Below are 15,804 nucleotides of genomic sequence, written 5' to 3'. Positions count from 1 at the left end.
TGCAAATGTGTTTAAAATGAAGTCACTTACTAAGGGCGATAAGTGCTGTACATGTGTGTTTCTCTAGTGGACCAATGCACCTTTAATTATTTTAGCTGATTCATTTTGTTTGTATTCTTTAACGACTATAATGTGAGAGGATTGTCCAATTATAAAAACCTATCCTAATTGTACAATCCTCCCAAACTATAGTCTTAGTTCACTGGACCAGTAACTATATAGTATGCACTACTCTACATTCATGTAACAACAGGGAGAGGACACCCCGATGGTTTTTGACCTTATATTTTGCTGGGTGGAAATAACAGAAGAATATACTCTGTTACATTCATGTTTACAGTGAGCAAGAAATGAATCACTTAATTATCTATTCTATTCTTTATTATCTACATTTTAGAGTCCAATTTCTTCAGTGTCTTTCTTTTCCATGTCCATAAATGCTAGGAAGCAAAGCATATAACATGTAAACAAGGAAACTCGGCCTCTGTAAAAAAAGAAACGCAAGTGTGGCCCGATGCTACTGCTCTTAACTAGTGCTGTCAGTTAAACGCGTTGTCAACGGCGTTATCAACGGCGTTATCAACGGCGTTATCAACGGCGTTATCAACGGCGTTATCAACGGCGTTATTAACGACGTTGTTAACAGCGTTGTTAACAGCGTTATCAACGGCGTTATCAACGGCGTTATCAACGGCGTTATTAACGGCGTTATTAACGGCGTTATTAACGACGTTGTTAACAGCGTTATTAACGGCGTTATTAACGGCGATATAAACGGCGTTAACGCAAACCCATTTTTTTATCGTGATATTAACGTTCTTTTTGGCCTAGCAAACTAAATCGTTTTTTTGTTGCAACAACTAGTGACGTTAGAAAAAGTACAACACAAAAAAATAATGGGGCAAAAAGAAATTTAGAATAGATAAAAAATGCGAATTAACTTTGACATTAATGCGATTAATTGCAATTCAATATTTTAATCTTTTGATAGCACTATTCATAATAGTAAATTTTATAGCTGTAAACTAGGATTGCAAGATTAATCATAAAGTTGCAATCTCAATTCACCCTGTTCACGATTTTATTTTTTAAATAACTTAGATTTTTTATATGTATATATATATATATATATATATATATATATATATGTTTTAATAACTTTGGTTCTCATTGAATTTACGAGCCGACTGCATCACAAACGCTACTACTCCCAATTTGTTTTGTTTTGTCATGGTCAAAAACAATCGTGGCCGAGAATCGTGATATCAATTCTAAGCTAAAAACCGTGATTCCTATTTGTCCCCAGTCATGCTGTCCTACTGTAAATGCAATACCATGTGACCAGAATATTTTTGCTGAAGGTATCATTCCGTCAGAATCTTATACCTGGCCATGCCTAGTTGACTCGTGTTGATCAAGGCCAGAAACTCTACAGCCAGATACAAGCTAACGCAGCCTCGAAACATAAAATGCATATATTGAAAAGGCAGTGTTTCACAGAAGCCAGCGCTACAGGGACTGGGACATCTCAAACTGTGGCAGCGTCATGTTTCATGAATGACACTGGTGTCGATTGCAGGCTCTTGTGCATGCCCATGTGAGTCAGAAGTACGCCGCTGGTTTTGAGTAGTGCAGCTTGTCTCAATGAGAGAAAAGATGAAAGATCACGTTTGCAAATTTGGTGTAATTGGGTGCTGGCCGGGGGGGCCTTTGTTTGAATGCCATTCCCGATCGCTCACCAACAATTTGCTGCCATCTCTATATTATAAACACTCAAAAAACCTTTTTCAATTAATTTAGTTAGTTTTGATTTCTGGCCTTTTTTCCTTTTTTATCAGATAGTTCACAGTGTGGAGTGTAAAGATCAAATCAACATTCTGACAGTTACTTAGTACACTGTGTACCAAAGATCTTCAGCAGGGGGTCCGTGACCCTTGGGGGTCCTCAGTTTGTGCTAGTGCTGGGCGGTATGACACCTGGGGGGGGGTCTCAGTCTTCTGCTGAGGGAACTGCTCAGGGACCCAGTGTCATGTAGGGGGGGAGAGATGTTGTCCATGATGGATGTCAGCTGAGCTAACATCCTTCTCTCCCCTTCTTCCTCTATGGGGTCCAGAGGACAGTCCAGGACAGAGTTAGTTGTGAGTTATTAATTGTTGTGTTATAAAGTTACTACCATGAGTGAGAAGGGTACGCAGTTCCAGGGCTCCTCAATTCAGGCAGGCCGCTTTGGTCGTAGCGCTTTCAGTCTGCGGCAATGCACTGGTATAACAGTTTATGGAAATTTCATATCCTATGGGAAATTAATACCGGTAGACTGCCCAATACTAGTTAGTGCAGGGGGGCCTTTAAGTTATTGTGTAATAAATTTTTTTTTAAGTTTCTTTTTTCCCTAAAATAAAAATATTTCTGAAATTATACAATAACAAGAATTCAACATATTATTAGCAAAGTTGAATTGGCCTATTCATGAAAACGGAAAAACACTTTATTTGTATAACATTGATGATAGGCTTTCTATAGGTAAGGTAGCCCTCCACAGATACACTTAGTTAGTTAGTTAGTTAGTTAGTTAGTTATGGATTCACTGCGCCTGCCACATTTATATGTTTAACATCAAAACATGATGTATAAAGAATACATGAATATCTTTATATACCCATTTTGATCCATCTGGCCTAGTTTAATATGCAACTAAACTTTATACAATAAATAGTAGTAGGGGGGTCCCTGCGCCGTCTCTCCTACAGCTAACGGGTCCTTGGTCTAAAAATGTTGAAGACCCCTGCTGTATACCATTGACCCAACATGATATCCCAAAATCTTTTATGGTTTAGCAGCATCTGTCGCTGTCAGTTGGGACACAGAGATAACTGGTACAGATATACAGATATAGAGAAATATGATTTATAGTCATACCAGTTGGAATGATGAACCGTGGCAGTTACAGTAATAAAATAATAAAGATAATGGAACCGTGACTGGACTTAGTAGTTGTAGCCGTTCAGGGCATAGCATAGAACTGGGAAATATAGCAATATTATATCGATCTTGTGATATGAGACTAGATATTGTCTTAGATTTTGGATATAGTTTTATTGTAATATGGCTTAAGAGATGTCTTTTCCTGGTTTTAAAGGCTGCATTACAGTAAAGTGATGTCATTTCCTGAACTTATCAGACTGTTGTAACTGTTCTATTATGTGCCTTTACCCACTTAGTCATTATATCTATATTACTAATGATTATTTATCAAAAATATCATTGTGTGAATATTTTGTGAAAGCACCAATAGTCAACGCTATAATATCGTTATCTCGGTATCGATATCAAGGTATTTTGGTCAAAAATATCGTCATATTTGATTTTCTCCATATCGCCCAGCCCTAGCGTAGCTTGTGTGGCTGTATTGGACCATGCCTAGATGGAATATTTGATCAACAGGCGTGTTCTTGTTGACTCTGAGAAATCCCTAAGTTGGGTTTGCTATGCTCAGTCTACTACCTGCATGCTTAGCATGGTACTTTTTCTATTAATGTCTGTATGGACAAGGCTAGTTGTGAACCTGCTAGTTGTGCCTCTTTCAAGACTAAAACCCGAGGGGACTGTGCGTTGACTGTCCTGGGTCCCTAGCTGTGGAACAGTCGCCCCCTGGGACTCGGGTCAGCGAACTCTCTGGGGCGTTTTAGGTCTCAGCTGAAGACCTATTTCTTTTCTAAATGTTTTTGTGCTTGAGCCATGTGCTCTACTTTGAGAAGTGATGCCTCTTATTGTTCTGTTATAATTAGTTTGTGGTGTTTTAATGTATGTGTTGTAGGGGGCTGCGACTGAGCATTATTATCGTTGTTGGTAAATCTGTTTAATTTCTTGATTAATCTATTACTTGTTTGGTCTAAAAGATGGCAGAAAATCATTACTTTATTTTATATAAAATGACTCAAAGCGATGATCAAATAGTTGGTTGATTAATCGATTAATCCTTGCTGCTCTAGTGTTGTACTTGTTGTTTTTGTTCTTTTAATCTTTTTATCTTTTGTAAAGAACTTTGTAATTTCATTACGAAAATCCTATCTATCATCGATTTTTAAAATCCATTATTTTCCCTAGAATCTATAATATATATATATATATATATATTATAGATAATCAATAATACTTCATCATAGGTGTTTTTTTCAACCGATGATCCACCTACATTTTTTCTGTTTATACAGTACCGCTTATGGCGGCATCATATCTGTTTCCAGCAAAACAGCGAAAGCAAAAAATGCAGAAAATCCATGTTATGTACATCTTTACAAATGAAATAAATGTCAGACTGACTGACTGACATATGATGGTCATTCTTCCTGTATATTTTTTTTATATTTTTTAATTATACTTTTGTTTTTGATAAAGAAGGAAAGGAAAATCGTAATACAACTCCAAGCCATGTATTGCAAAAGAATTGAACCGGGACAAAAGCATATGGTCCCAGCCCTATTACTTACTTACTTTACTTATATGTTGTGTGGGTGTTATTATAGAAATACGCTTATTCAAACTGTCCCTACACTATCATTGTATGTATTCTTAGTTTTCGTAGAAAATAAAGTGATTCTTCTCCCATCCAGGACCAACAGGAGACCAGTGTGGCCTGTGAACCCAGCCAGCAGCCACAGGAGGCTGCGGGGGCCAGAGCCCGGTCCAGAGGAGGGGGAGAAGGTGGGGGTGGGGGGGATGGAGGAGGCGGAGGAGGCGGAGGAGGCAATGGTAGCTGCCGGGAGCAGAACGGACAGCCGCCCGCCCCTCAGCCTCCCCGCGTGTTGGAGGCCGAGGAGGACGAGGACGAAGAGTTGACCCTGAAATACGGCGCCAAGCACGTCATCATGCTGTTCGTTCCTGTGACCCTCTGCATGGTGGTTGTCGTGGCAACCATAAAGTCTGTCAGCTTCTACACCCAGAACGACGGCCAGAGATTGTGAGTGTTTTCGCATCGGAAAAGATTGTGTTAGACAGGATCCAGGGGTTGGATGTAACTAACTTCATTTACTCAAGTACTGTACCTAAGTACGCATTTGAGGTACTTTACTTGAGTCTTCTCTTTCCATGCCACTTTCTACTTTTACTCCGCTACATTTCAGAGAAAAATATTGTACTTTTCACTCCACTACAGTAATCTGACAGTTAAAGTTTTGGTTACTTTACAAATTAAGATTTTAGTGCACAGAACACATGTAGTTTCATAAAATACTATGTTTTATTATAAATTAAACTACCCAACAATATACAGGCCTACAAGTCAAGCTGAAATGATGAGACCATTAAACACTTGATTGACAGAATAGTTTGTATCGTTGCTCAAATGTAAAGATTTTTCTGCTCTGATTACTTTTACTTTATATACTTTAAGTACATTTTCCTGACAATACCTACACACTTTCACTTAAGCAACATTTTCAATGCAGGACTTTTACTTGGAACAGAGTATTTTTTACAGTGTGGTATTAGTATGATGTCTTAGGTAAATGATCTAAAGTCTTCGCCCCCCCTTCCCCCGACAGGATCTGAAGCTTATTTGGTTTTTGAATTAAATGCAATATGGCCACAGCGCCACTAGGTGGAGTTAATGCAATAGATTTAGATCATATCTGCATAGTTTGAATACCAAGGCATTGCTGTATTTGCACAAGATCATTAAAGCAGAGTCTGAATATGACTCAGTGCACTGATACATAACATTTAAAACCTTTTTATCTCTTGTCCAGAGCAACTGAAACTTCCTGAAGTAGCAGAAAGCTTACAGTGCTTTCCCTAGGTTCGTAAAAGACTTATGTGCATGTATCAAGGAAATTATAAGTTTTTCAATAAGATGAAGGCCATTTGACATAATTTTGGACAATTATGATAACCATATCTATGTCTAAAACATTGGAAAAGCTAGAGCAGATAATAAAATAAATGACACTCAAAAAGCGTTAAGACGAATGGAACCAAGTTCTAAGTAGGATCCATTCCTCCTCCATATGCAGCCGTCATAGTCTTATCCAGTTTAAATTCATTCATTGCATATTGGACTAAAGTCAGGTTAGCAAAGATCAAACCAGAGCTAGATCCTACATGTGACAGGTGCAGGCAGGCTCGGGCTTCTCTGCTTCACATGTTCTGGCTTTGTCCAAATTTGACTGGCTAATTCTTTGTCAGTTGTAATTAACCCCTATCCACTTGTTGTACTTTTTGGTCTCTCCCCAAAAACTGCAAATTTGTCACACCTCCATAATGGTGCGCTCGCCTTCTGTACTTTAACCGCCAGGTGAATGATTCTCCTCAGTTGGAAGTCAAGCCAACCACCTACTCATATAAACTGGGTACGTGACTTAATGAGTTGCATCCATCTTGAAAATATAAGAGATGGGAAGCAGGAGTAATTTAGGACAATTTGGAACCCATTCATTTCCTACTTCTCCTCTATCACTGCCACTGGGATCACCCCCACCCTGCTATCACTGTCTTAATCTGTCCCCAGCTGAGACAAAGCCCCCTTATTTTAATTTATTATTTTAACTATTTTCTGTAAATTTGTTTTAATTGTTATAGTAACATCATAATTACAGTTTTATTTATTTATTTACCCCACAATTCACTACACACAAAAAAAAAAAAGTTAAATAAAAAAAAAAAAGAGGTCTTAACTCTGAAAAAAATAGGTAACGTCTGCACATAAGACATACTTGGACTTAAACTTTTAATGTTGTGCTATTTATTTCCCTATTTGGTCTGATCCTGTATTTTTTATCGATGTTGTTGTCTTTGTTGTCATGTACTGTATGTCAACTTCTTTGCTACTGCAGCAAAATTAATCGCCCCTCAGGGACAAATAAAAGTCTTGAACTTGAACTTAAGAAGTCCACTGGGGACCATCTACAATCCTTGGGTCATCTGAGGAAAGTCATTTAGCTCCATTAATTTACCTTGGGTGCTGCGCCTAAGCCTTATAATGGTGGGGAAAAACCCGGGCTTATTCCACTAACCAGCCGTAATGAGAATCACGGTGTTTTCCCTATTGTATTTATTCTATATATTCTATTTTTGTTGATTGACTGAGATGTGTGTCACCCTCCAGGATCTACACACCGTTCCCTGAAGACACAGACACGGTGGGACAGAGAGCCCTCAACTCCATCCTGAACGCCACCATCATGATCACTGTGATCATCGTCATGACACTGGTGCTGGTGCTGTTATACAAGTACCGCTGCTACAAGGTACAGTACATGCTAAAACCTGTCACAGCACACATGCAGGAGTCATTTACTGCAGACCGGAGGTGAACAATATAACTGTGTCATAGTCGGAAATGCACAGTAAGGATGGTTCCATTTTATTTAACCCTTGTGTTGTCTTTGGGTCAAATGTGACCTGTTCTCTAAATGTCTCAATACGAAATATGGGTTTCTTTTTAACTACCTAATTTTGATTACCCAAAAATAACATGGATCATTCCATACATCGCAATACGCAAGTACAACAAAAATCCATACACTCATTGAATTTTGTGTTTTGTTCAATTGTTTTTGCATGTGAAAATAATTTGATTTTTTTTTTTAACAGTATCTCGACTGAACGTTGACATATGGCATTCTTCCTTTAATATTAGACCCGAAAATGTCATAATTTCTGCTTTTTTTACTCAAGAATTAGCTACAATTTCCCATAAATGAGGTTTATTAACCATGAATCCCCAAAAAATAAGTGTAAATGTAATAAGAAGTTTGTGTCAGTGGTGTTCATACATGGTAGTGAAAAGAAGTGTTAAATGTCAAAAAAGTGCCAAAATCTTTTTTTAAAAGACCAAAGCGTTAGAAAAAGTGTTTTTCAGTTCAGTTTTGACCCAGGAGGACGATGCTTGGTCGAATGGAAGACAACACAAGGGTCAAGTGTCCTTGTCCAATCGCTTAGTTAGTAGTTCCCTGCAAAGTGGACTGATCAGGGTATTCAGCCATGTTGAGTAAGATTCCAAACCATAGGGAGTGACATGCTCAGTTCAAAGGGAGCTGGAACACTGTAGGCAAGAACTGAACATCAGTTCATCATTTCGCCAGAAGTTGACAAACAGGATTACCCATCAGCCATTGCGCCTCGATGGAATGACTATGTGAATTTTGTGAATGAGTCACATCACATTTATTCACAAGTTACGTACATTTTAATAAAATACCTCTTCTATTGGTATCAGTTTTTGTTTCGATTATATTATTCAGTAGTGTCAAATTCCTTCAGTTGCAGCAACGTATCCTAGGTGTTTATGTTACCATGGTAATGCACGGAGGCAATGTTGTCTACGTTGATTTAAGATTTAAACGGTTTACAGCATAACGTGTCATACTGAATTCCATGTTTCAAAAAATACCAGAAGATTTCAAATTTTCATTTCATAAACGTACTGTAGCAATCTATAATTGTTTGATTGCTAATGTTCGCTCAAAACGCCATTCAACTGACAGCCTTTGTTGTGTTTGATTGCTAGCTTGTAGCCAGCAGGTAAGGGACTTGGTTAAGTAGGTCCATGTTTACTGTGTTGACAGTACAGAAGTCTCTCGCTAGCATCTTGTATGCTACTTGTCGCAAAGCTCACATCTGCACTCAACTCCCATCAGGGAGTGACAGCGTTGTAGGGTGTTCCATATGGAGGAATTTTGTCAAGGGAAGTTCATTTAACTGACCTTTCCTAAACAGGGAGTAGGGAGAAAGGAGAACAGTTTATGTACACTGTGAAACGAAATGCAGCCGGTCTTATGGTATGAACATGTCACTTTATGAAGGTTTTAATATTAATATGAGCTGGCTTTCAAAAGAGTAAAGTTGCAGTTGGTCAAAGCCACACCCCTAGCCTCTACTTTCAGATACAGTACTAGGGGACCACTAAGGTCTATATAAAAGAGACTTCAGATACAGTATTAGGGACCACTAAGGTCTATATAAAAGAGTCTTCAGATACAGTATTAGGGGACCACTAAGGTCTATATAAAAGAGACTTCAGATACAGTATTAGGGACCACTAAGGTCTATATAAATGAGACTTAAAATACAGTATTAGGGGACCACTTAACAGCATTAGGGGACCACTAAGGTCTATATAAATGGGACCTTTAGGAGTGCCTGCATGTAATATAATGCATCTAGTAAATAAGGAGTGAATTCAAACACAGCGAGGGTGTTCCCCACTCCGTCATCAGACCTCCTGGAAGGACTTCTCCATGTCCTAAACAACTCTTTTTAAAAGTAGACGTTTGGACTTGCCGAGTGCAGCAGGACTACTTGCTATTAAAATGTCTTCATGCCAGTTAGGTGTAACAGTTCCCCCCCCCTCCTGCTCTCTGCTGTTCTGTCTGCATGTTGGCACACTATCACTGACTGGGATCGCTAAACTTTGCTAATGATATTAGTTCCATCTGTGCTTTTCCAGTTATGTTAAAAAAAAATCAACAGTGAGAAGAATCTGTACGTGATAGATGTGTGCAAGTTGTGCAACAAACTAAGATTAGTGTAGAAATGTTAATAAAGCATGGAGGATTAAAAACACAAGATGGACTCTTCATTATATTCACTGGAGTTTCTGCGCGGGAAAGACATAGTCATGCTGAGGTATACAGAGAGAGTTGTGTGGAGCTGATTAGCTTTGTATCAACTCAACCAATGTGTTATATAAATATATACATTTTATAATATGAAAAAGCTGCGCACTAAAGCTTTCAAAAAAAAATGAAACAAATCAATTGTGAAAACACCTTAAACTGTGACATTTCCCTTAATACGTTTTTCATTTGGGTCCAGAACACAAGACAAAATAAGCAAAAAACATAATGTGCAAAATTATAGTTTTTTTGCTTTGTTTTTAATTGTTGGAAGCCAACAACAATAATTATTGTTTTACATTGTTTTTGTGATCATTGGAAGCCAAAAGTAATCCCTATTAAAATTGGATTATTTGGCTCTAAATATGATGATTTACACTAACCAACTTGTTAAAGCTTAGGCCGGTGGGGCTCAGCACATCAGGAGAACGGATTTGAACTTTGTCTGAACTCTCTGATACATAATGGATTTGTCCCCCAACCTGGGTGTAAAAACAAACAGCAGCATCAAGTATTTGCAAGTTCTGATGTGCTGAAACATGAACCGTGACCTTTGCCTTCACAGGTGATCCAAGGCTGGCTCTTCCTCTCCTCCCTCCTCCTGCTGTTCTTCTTCTCCTACATCTACCTCAAGTAAGCTCTCAAAGATTAAGTCTCATTTTCTAAGGTTCCTACACATTCTCGTAAATGTCAAGCTGTCTGAATTCTTTACAATGATGGATGGAGCCTGTCTTCTACAGTATGTCTCTGCTCTCAACAGAGAGGTTTTTAAGACCTACAATGTGGCCATGGACTACTTCACCCTGGCGGTAATCATTTGGAACTTCGGAGTGGTGGGCATGATGTGCATTCATTGGAAAGGGCCGCTGCGGCTCCAGCAGGCCTACCTCATCATGATCAGCGCCCTCATGGCCCTGGTTTTCATCAAGTACCTGCCAGAGTGGACCGCCTGGCTCATATTAGCCGTCATATCCGTCTACGGTAAATCCTCCTCTCTATGCTACTCTGTGCACCTTCAAGGAAAAAACATGAACTCTTCACCTGACCCGCTGATGTTATTGTGCGCACCACATGTTCAGTCATCTGGTTCCTTTTAGTGCATGAGGAAAAAAAGAAAAAGAAACGTGTAATCTAACTTTCTTTCTTTCAACATTTTCTTAGCATAGTAAAAAGCTATGGATTTGGAGCCAAAGCCAAACCTCTTATTAACATGTAAAATATTATCATAAGCTGAATGTATGAAACAAGTGTTGATAAATGTCATTATTGGTGTGCTAAGAGAAACAATGTGTCTCACGGCCCAAAACTGAAAGGTGAATCCTTTCAGGAAGGGTTGGTTGAACAACAAGTCCATGAGAAAAGGAAGTCTGGGGGAGATGGAATTGAAAGCTGGCACCACAGCAGCAAAAATAGCCGTTTATTACCTATAAGCTGCTTTCTTGGTAATAGTTAGAAGTGGTTGCTCAAATTGTCAAAATACTGGGAACAAAAACAGTAAGTAAGTAGTTGCTTCTTGATTTTTCTCTTGACACATAAGCAGTGGGTTCAGATAGATTAGGTATCGGTCATAAAGGCATGTTGATGTTTGTCCTTACCTCTCAAGTAGTCCATAATCCATATACTTTCCAAAAAAACAACTTTATTTGTCAATGTAATGGGCATTACGTGTGCAGGACAAAGACAGAGTTTTCCCCAACACATTCAAATTATGTTGCATTTTCAAGAGTTTCTAGTTCGCGTGGCAGTGGCATTTTAAGTTCCTGCTACAAGATGGAATATTTAACTGGCAACTGGTGCGTAGTGGAAAAAGAAATGGCATCATGGTGACTCTGGCATACTTGGAAATTCACTGCACTTGTTTCATTGGAAGTGTAAGTAAACCTTTAGAAAAGAAAGCCAGCTTTTGGGAGCTTTAATATTTTTTTGGAGTGATCAAACCTGTAGACTGTCCCTCACTGACGTCTCTGCCTCTTGTCATCACAGACGTCACGTCAGAGCGCTCAGTGGCTAAACGTCTCTCGTCTGGTCTCTGTCTTCTTTCACAGATCTGTTAGCGGTTCTCTGTCCCAAAGGGCCTCTGAGGATCCTGGTGGAGACGGCCCAGGAGAGGAACGAGCCCATCTTTCCAGCTCTCATCTACTCCTGTAAGACAGACACGGATTATTATACACATTACTGTATCAACATTTGATTGTAATAAAACGAAGGTGGGGCAATAAAACACCAATTTTTAAAGCCAACATACAGGAGATAAAATTGCCTTTCTATTAAACTGCCACTTTTGGCTTTGAATGACACTCCTTTCAGCGCTTGTAGACCAAATAGAAATCCTATCAGCACTTCCACTTCCAAGTCCCATAAATATTCAGGGATTTCCATGAACTTTTACTTCAACTTCTTTCAGTGCTGAAAAGCTCTTTCACTAGAGCTGCCAAGTGGTTAGACATCAACTGATGTTTCAACTCCTTTTTAGCATTTTCACTTCAAGTGACTCCTAAACCCGTTTCAGCACATTCAGTCGACAACTCATCATCTTTCACCACTTTCACTTCATCTGACACTTTGATTTCATTTAGGGCAGTCCCTGGAAATTACACTTTATTTCTTCACTTTCACTTTCACTGTCTTCCCTTTTTTAACTGTTGGTGCTTCCCTTGAACTGCCAATTCAACTCATTTTAGAATTTCAACTCAAAGTCTAAGTTGAACTTTCGGTGGCTGCTGCCAGACAGAAACATGTCAAAAACGCCAAACAATCAACATTTTAAGACATTTAAGCTATTTCAAATGTTCAAACTTGAAAAGGTTTTAGTTGAAGTACTAAGATGACTTAAGTTAGCAGTTTACTTTCAGTGGAAGCCCTGTTTAGTTTTCTAAAAAAGATTCTGATTGTAACACCAATTAGAGCCTGACCAATAAAGGATTAACAAAACATAAATAGATTTTCCTAACATTAGTTATTTAGGAGTTCTCACTAAAATAATATGATAATTTGTTTTGTCACAACAGAACAGAGGAACATCAAAATAAAGTTCTGATACATAAAATTTATAAAAATACAAACTTAAGATATGAAACTTAAAGTCCTTTGAACAAAAACACATTAACAAAAAAAAGAAAATCAGTGTTGCCAACAGGGACGTTGTAGAACTACAACACTCATAACATGGTTGACCGTCCGTTTCTGTTTTGTTTTTGAAATATTCATTTATCAGTATCATTTATTTGTCATTATAAATGATTCTGATGAACGGATATTTAAAGAAGAAAAAAAAAAAGACGGACTGTCAACCATATGAATGTTGGCGTTAGTTTGTCCAGTTTTTTCCCCGGCCATTATAAATGCCTATACCGGTAGTTGGGGACATGCCTAATATCAGCCGGCCGATATGTCGGTCGGGCTGTAACACCACCCTAGACACCGTCAGTAGTCTGACTCTGACTTCTTCCACAGCTACAATGGTGTGGCTCGTTAACATGGCTGACACTGACCGGCCAAAAAGGAACTCGACAGAAGCGGCCTCATCCCAACAAGGGGCTCCTGAAGGTGAGCGCCGTGTCAAAGCGATTGAGTGATGTTTAGTCTTCCTTTGGGGGGGGGGGGGGGGGGGGGGTAAACAGTGTTGTTTAGTCTAACTGCTATGGCTTGTCTGCAGCCGTGGCGTCCCCGGCTGCCGCCAGTCTGTCGCAGGACGACGGGGGCTTCACCCCCACCTGGGTCACCCAGCAGGAGCACCAGCTGGGGACGCTCCAGACCACCGAGCAGACCAGGCGGGAGATCCAGGAGATGCCCTCCGCTCGCCCACCCCCCGAAGACGACGACGAAGAGAGTGAGTGCTGAGCGACTAATATTTAAAATACAGTATTTAAGCTTTATTTCAGTCATTTATGAAAGGTATTGTTGTTAGGAAAAGGGCATCAGGCCTCTTTGATTGATCCACTCTCTTCCGTTAAGCTAGAGTACAGTCAGCTCTTTAAAAGACTTCATATCTCTCCTACAGCAATTTAATAGCGCGATGAATAATGAATTGCAATACTAAATACTGTCTGTTGTATGGCTTATTAAATAGCTTGGCACAGAACAAAACACATGCCTCTCTCTGCATAGAGGGTTGGGATTGGTATTTGGTAGGGTTGGCACGGTTCACAAAATTCAGTTTTTTGGATAAGTTTGGTGTGTTTTTGGTATGGGGGGAGGGCAGGGGACATTGCCAATTTCAACAACCTTTTCAATATTTATTTGGCACACATAAGTCTGAATATATTGAATGAAAGTCTGAATATATGGAATGAAAGTCTGAATATATTGGGAATGAAAGGTCGACGTCATTCGGCGCTGGCGCCATCTTGTGTTGTGCTGATTATCAGATGTAACAAATGTGGACGTATGAGTGAATCGGCTAGGAATCTAGTGTCAGCTATTTTGAGCAATGAAGAGATTATTAACACTCTGGCAAATGCATGTACGGGCCAAAATACTGGTAACCGTATCCAGTGCCCACACCATTAGCTTCCAGTTGAAGTGTTACTTCTGCCGACATCTCCCAAAGAGACTCATAAATTCCTTCAAGAATGATGCATAATGTTCTTTCGGCAACGTTTTGTTGAACAGGATTGCTTATAAGCACTAAGAATGTCGCAATAATGGAAATATGATCCTCAAGGTGACGCTATCTAATTTCCAAACTGTTTGTGTCGTTTGGAGTATGACCAGTTGTTGCAAAAAAACCCTGCAGTTCAACAAAGTATTGGACTATTTCAGCCGATGCCATTTTGTAAATCCAGTGAATTCAGAAAGGTATCCCTTTGGTGACATTTCTGTCAATGTATTCCAACTTTCATTCCATATATTCAGACTTCATTCCATATATTCAGACTTCATTCCATATATTCAGACTTCATTCCATATATTCAGACTTTCATTCCATATATTCAGACGTTTCATATCCATATTCAGACTCATTCTATATTCAACTTCTTCCATATATTCGACTTTTCATCCATATATCAGACTTCATTCACCATATTCAGCTGCATCCATATATTCAGACTTCCATTCCATATATTCAGACGTTTCATGTCCATATATTCAGACGTCATTCCATATTCAGATTCATGGTCCATATATTCGAACTTTCTTGCCAATATTCCGATGGATACCTTCATATATATTATTTCCTAAACGGCATGCCATAATATATATATATATATATATATAGATATATAGATTTACCCCGCAGCCCTAATATGAAGCCAAGCTCTGTAATTCAAATTTGGGACTTCCGAGGTTGTCCGACTGTGTGTAATTAGCATCTTTCAGTTTCCTCTTCTGCAAACACATAAAACATTTTGGGAACATTTTTATGTGAGCCCCTGTTCTGTGAAATGAGTGTGTATGTAAAAGGGACTTGCATGTTTTGGCGGCAAACTCTTTTTAGTCAGATTAGGAAGCGATTATTCATGGCAATTGCTAGGTTTGACGCCCGGCACTCTTTCTAAGTTAAAGCTGCAGTAAATACGCGGTCGGAGCTCTTGTTTGGACAGTAATTACAGCTGAGAGGAGATCTCTACGGGGGTTGGAGGGCGTGGGGCTGAGGCGAATCTCTGGTTTGAATTGACTCCACCCTGAATGTGGTGTCCTCCTGTGTTTATCAGGGGGCGTGAAACTGGGACTGGGAGACTTCATCTTCTACAGCATGCTGGTGGGGAAGGCCTCGGCCACGGCCAGCGGCGACTGGAACACCACGCTCGCCTGCTTCGTAGCCATCCTCATTGTGAGTGACCACGGCTGCTTATTTTGGTGTCAAGTCACCGCAACCATCTCTCAGCACAATATCTAACCCCACTTTATGTCGACCACTTGATTGTATAACAGGCTGCTTCCCCCCCAGAGCTGATTTTGCTTGGTTACACAATATGTTTACACAGTGTGCTATTTGGTCTGTTTTGATTCTCGCCTGTCTCTGCCCCCGCAGGGCCTGTGTCTAACCCTGCTCCTCCTCGCCATCTTCAAGAAAGCGCTCCCTGCTCTGCCCATCTCCATTTTTTTCGGCCTGGTCTTCTATTTCGCCACAGACAACTTGGTGCAGCCCTTCATGGACCAGCTGGCGCTCCACCAGTTCTACATTTAGCAGGACGCTGCCCTGATAACCCTCACCCACATAGCCCCCCGGCCAACAACACGAGCAGTCCCT

General features: G+C 39.7%; 1 protein-coding gene across 1 annotated transcript in view; it reads left to right on the top strand.

Moving 5' to 3' along the window:
- The window catches only part of psen1 (presenilin 1), a gene marked incomplete at its 3' end in the record, with an annotated part of 20,827 nt that extends 5,023 nt beyond the window's left edge, over positions 1 to 15,804 (top strand). The window contains 9 exon segments of the mRNA XM_032511082.1: positions 4,611 to 4,957; positions 7,100 to 7,241; positions 10,177 to 10,244; positions 10,372 to 10,592; positions 11,657 to 11,755; positions 13,065 to 13,157; positions 13,267 to 13,440; positions 15,266 to 15,384; positions 15,586 to 15,804. Coding sequence (XP_032366973.1) covers positions 4,611 to 4,957; positions 7,100 to 7,241; positions 10,177 to 10,244; positions 10,372 to 10,592; positions 11,657 to 11,755; positions 13,065 to 13,157; positions 13,267 to 13,440; positions 15,266 to 15,384; positions 15,586 to 15,741 — 1,419 coding nt within the window.

The sequence above is a fragment of the Etheostoma spectabile genome, unplaced genomic scaffold, assembly GCF_008692095.1.
Source record: "Etheostoma spectabile isolate EspeVRDwgs_2016 unplaced genomic scaffold, UIUC_Espe_1.0 scaffold314, whole genome shotgun sequence".
NCBI classification, from domain to species: Eukaryota; Metazoa; Chordata; class Actinopteri; order Perciformes; family Percidae; genus Etheostoma; species Etheostoma spectabile.
The sequence above is the reverse complement of the archived record's forward strand: the minus strand, read 5'-3'. Positions and strand labels throughout refer to the sequence as shown.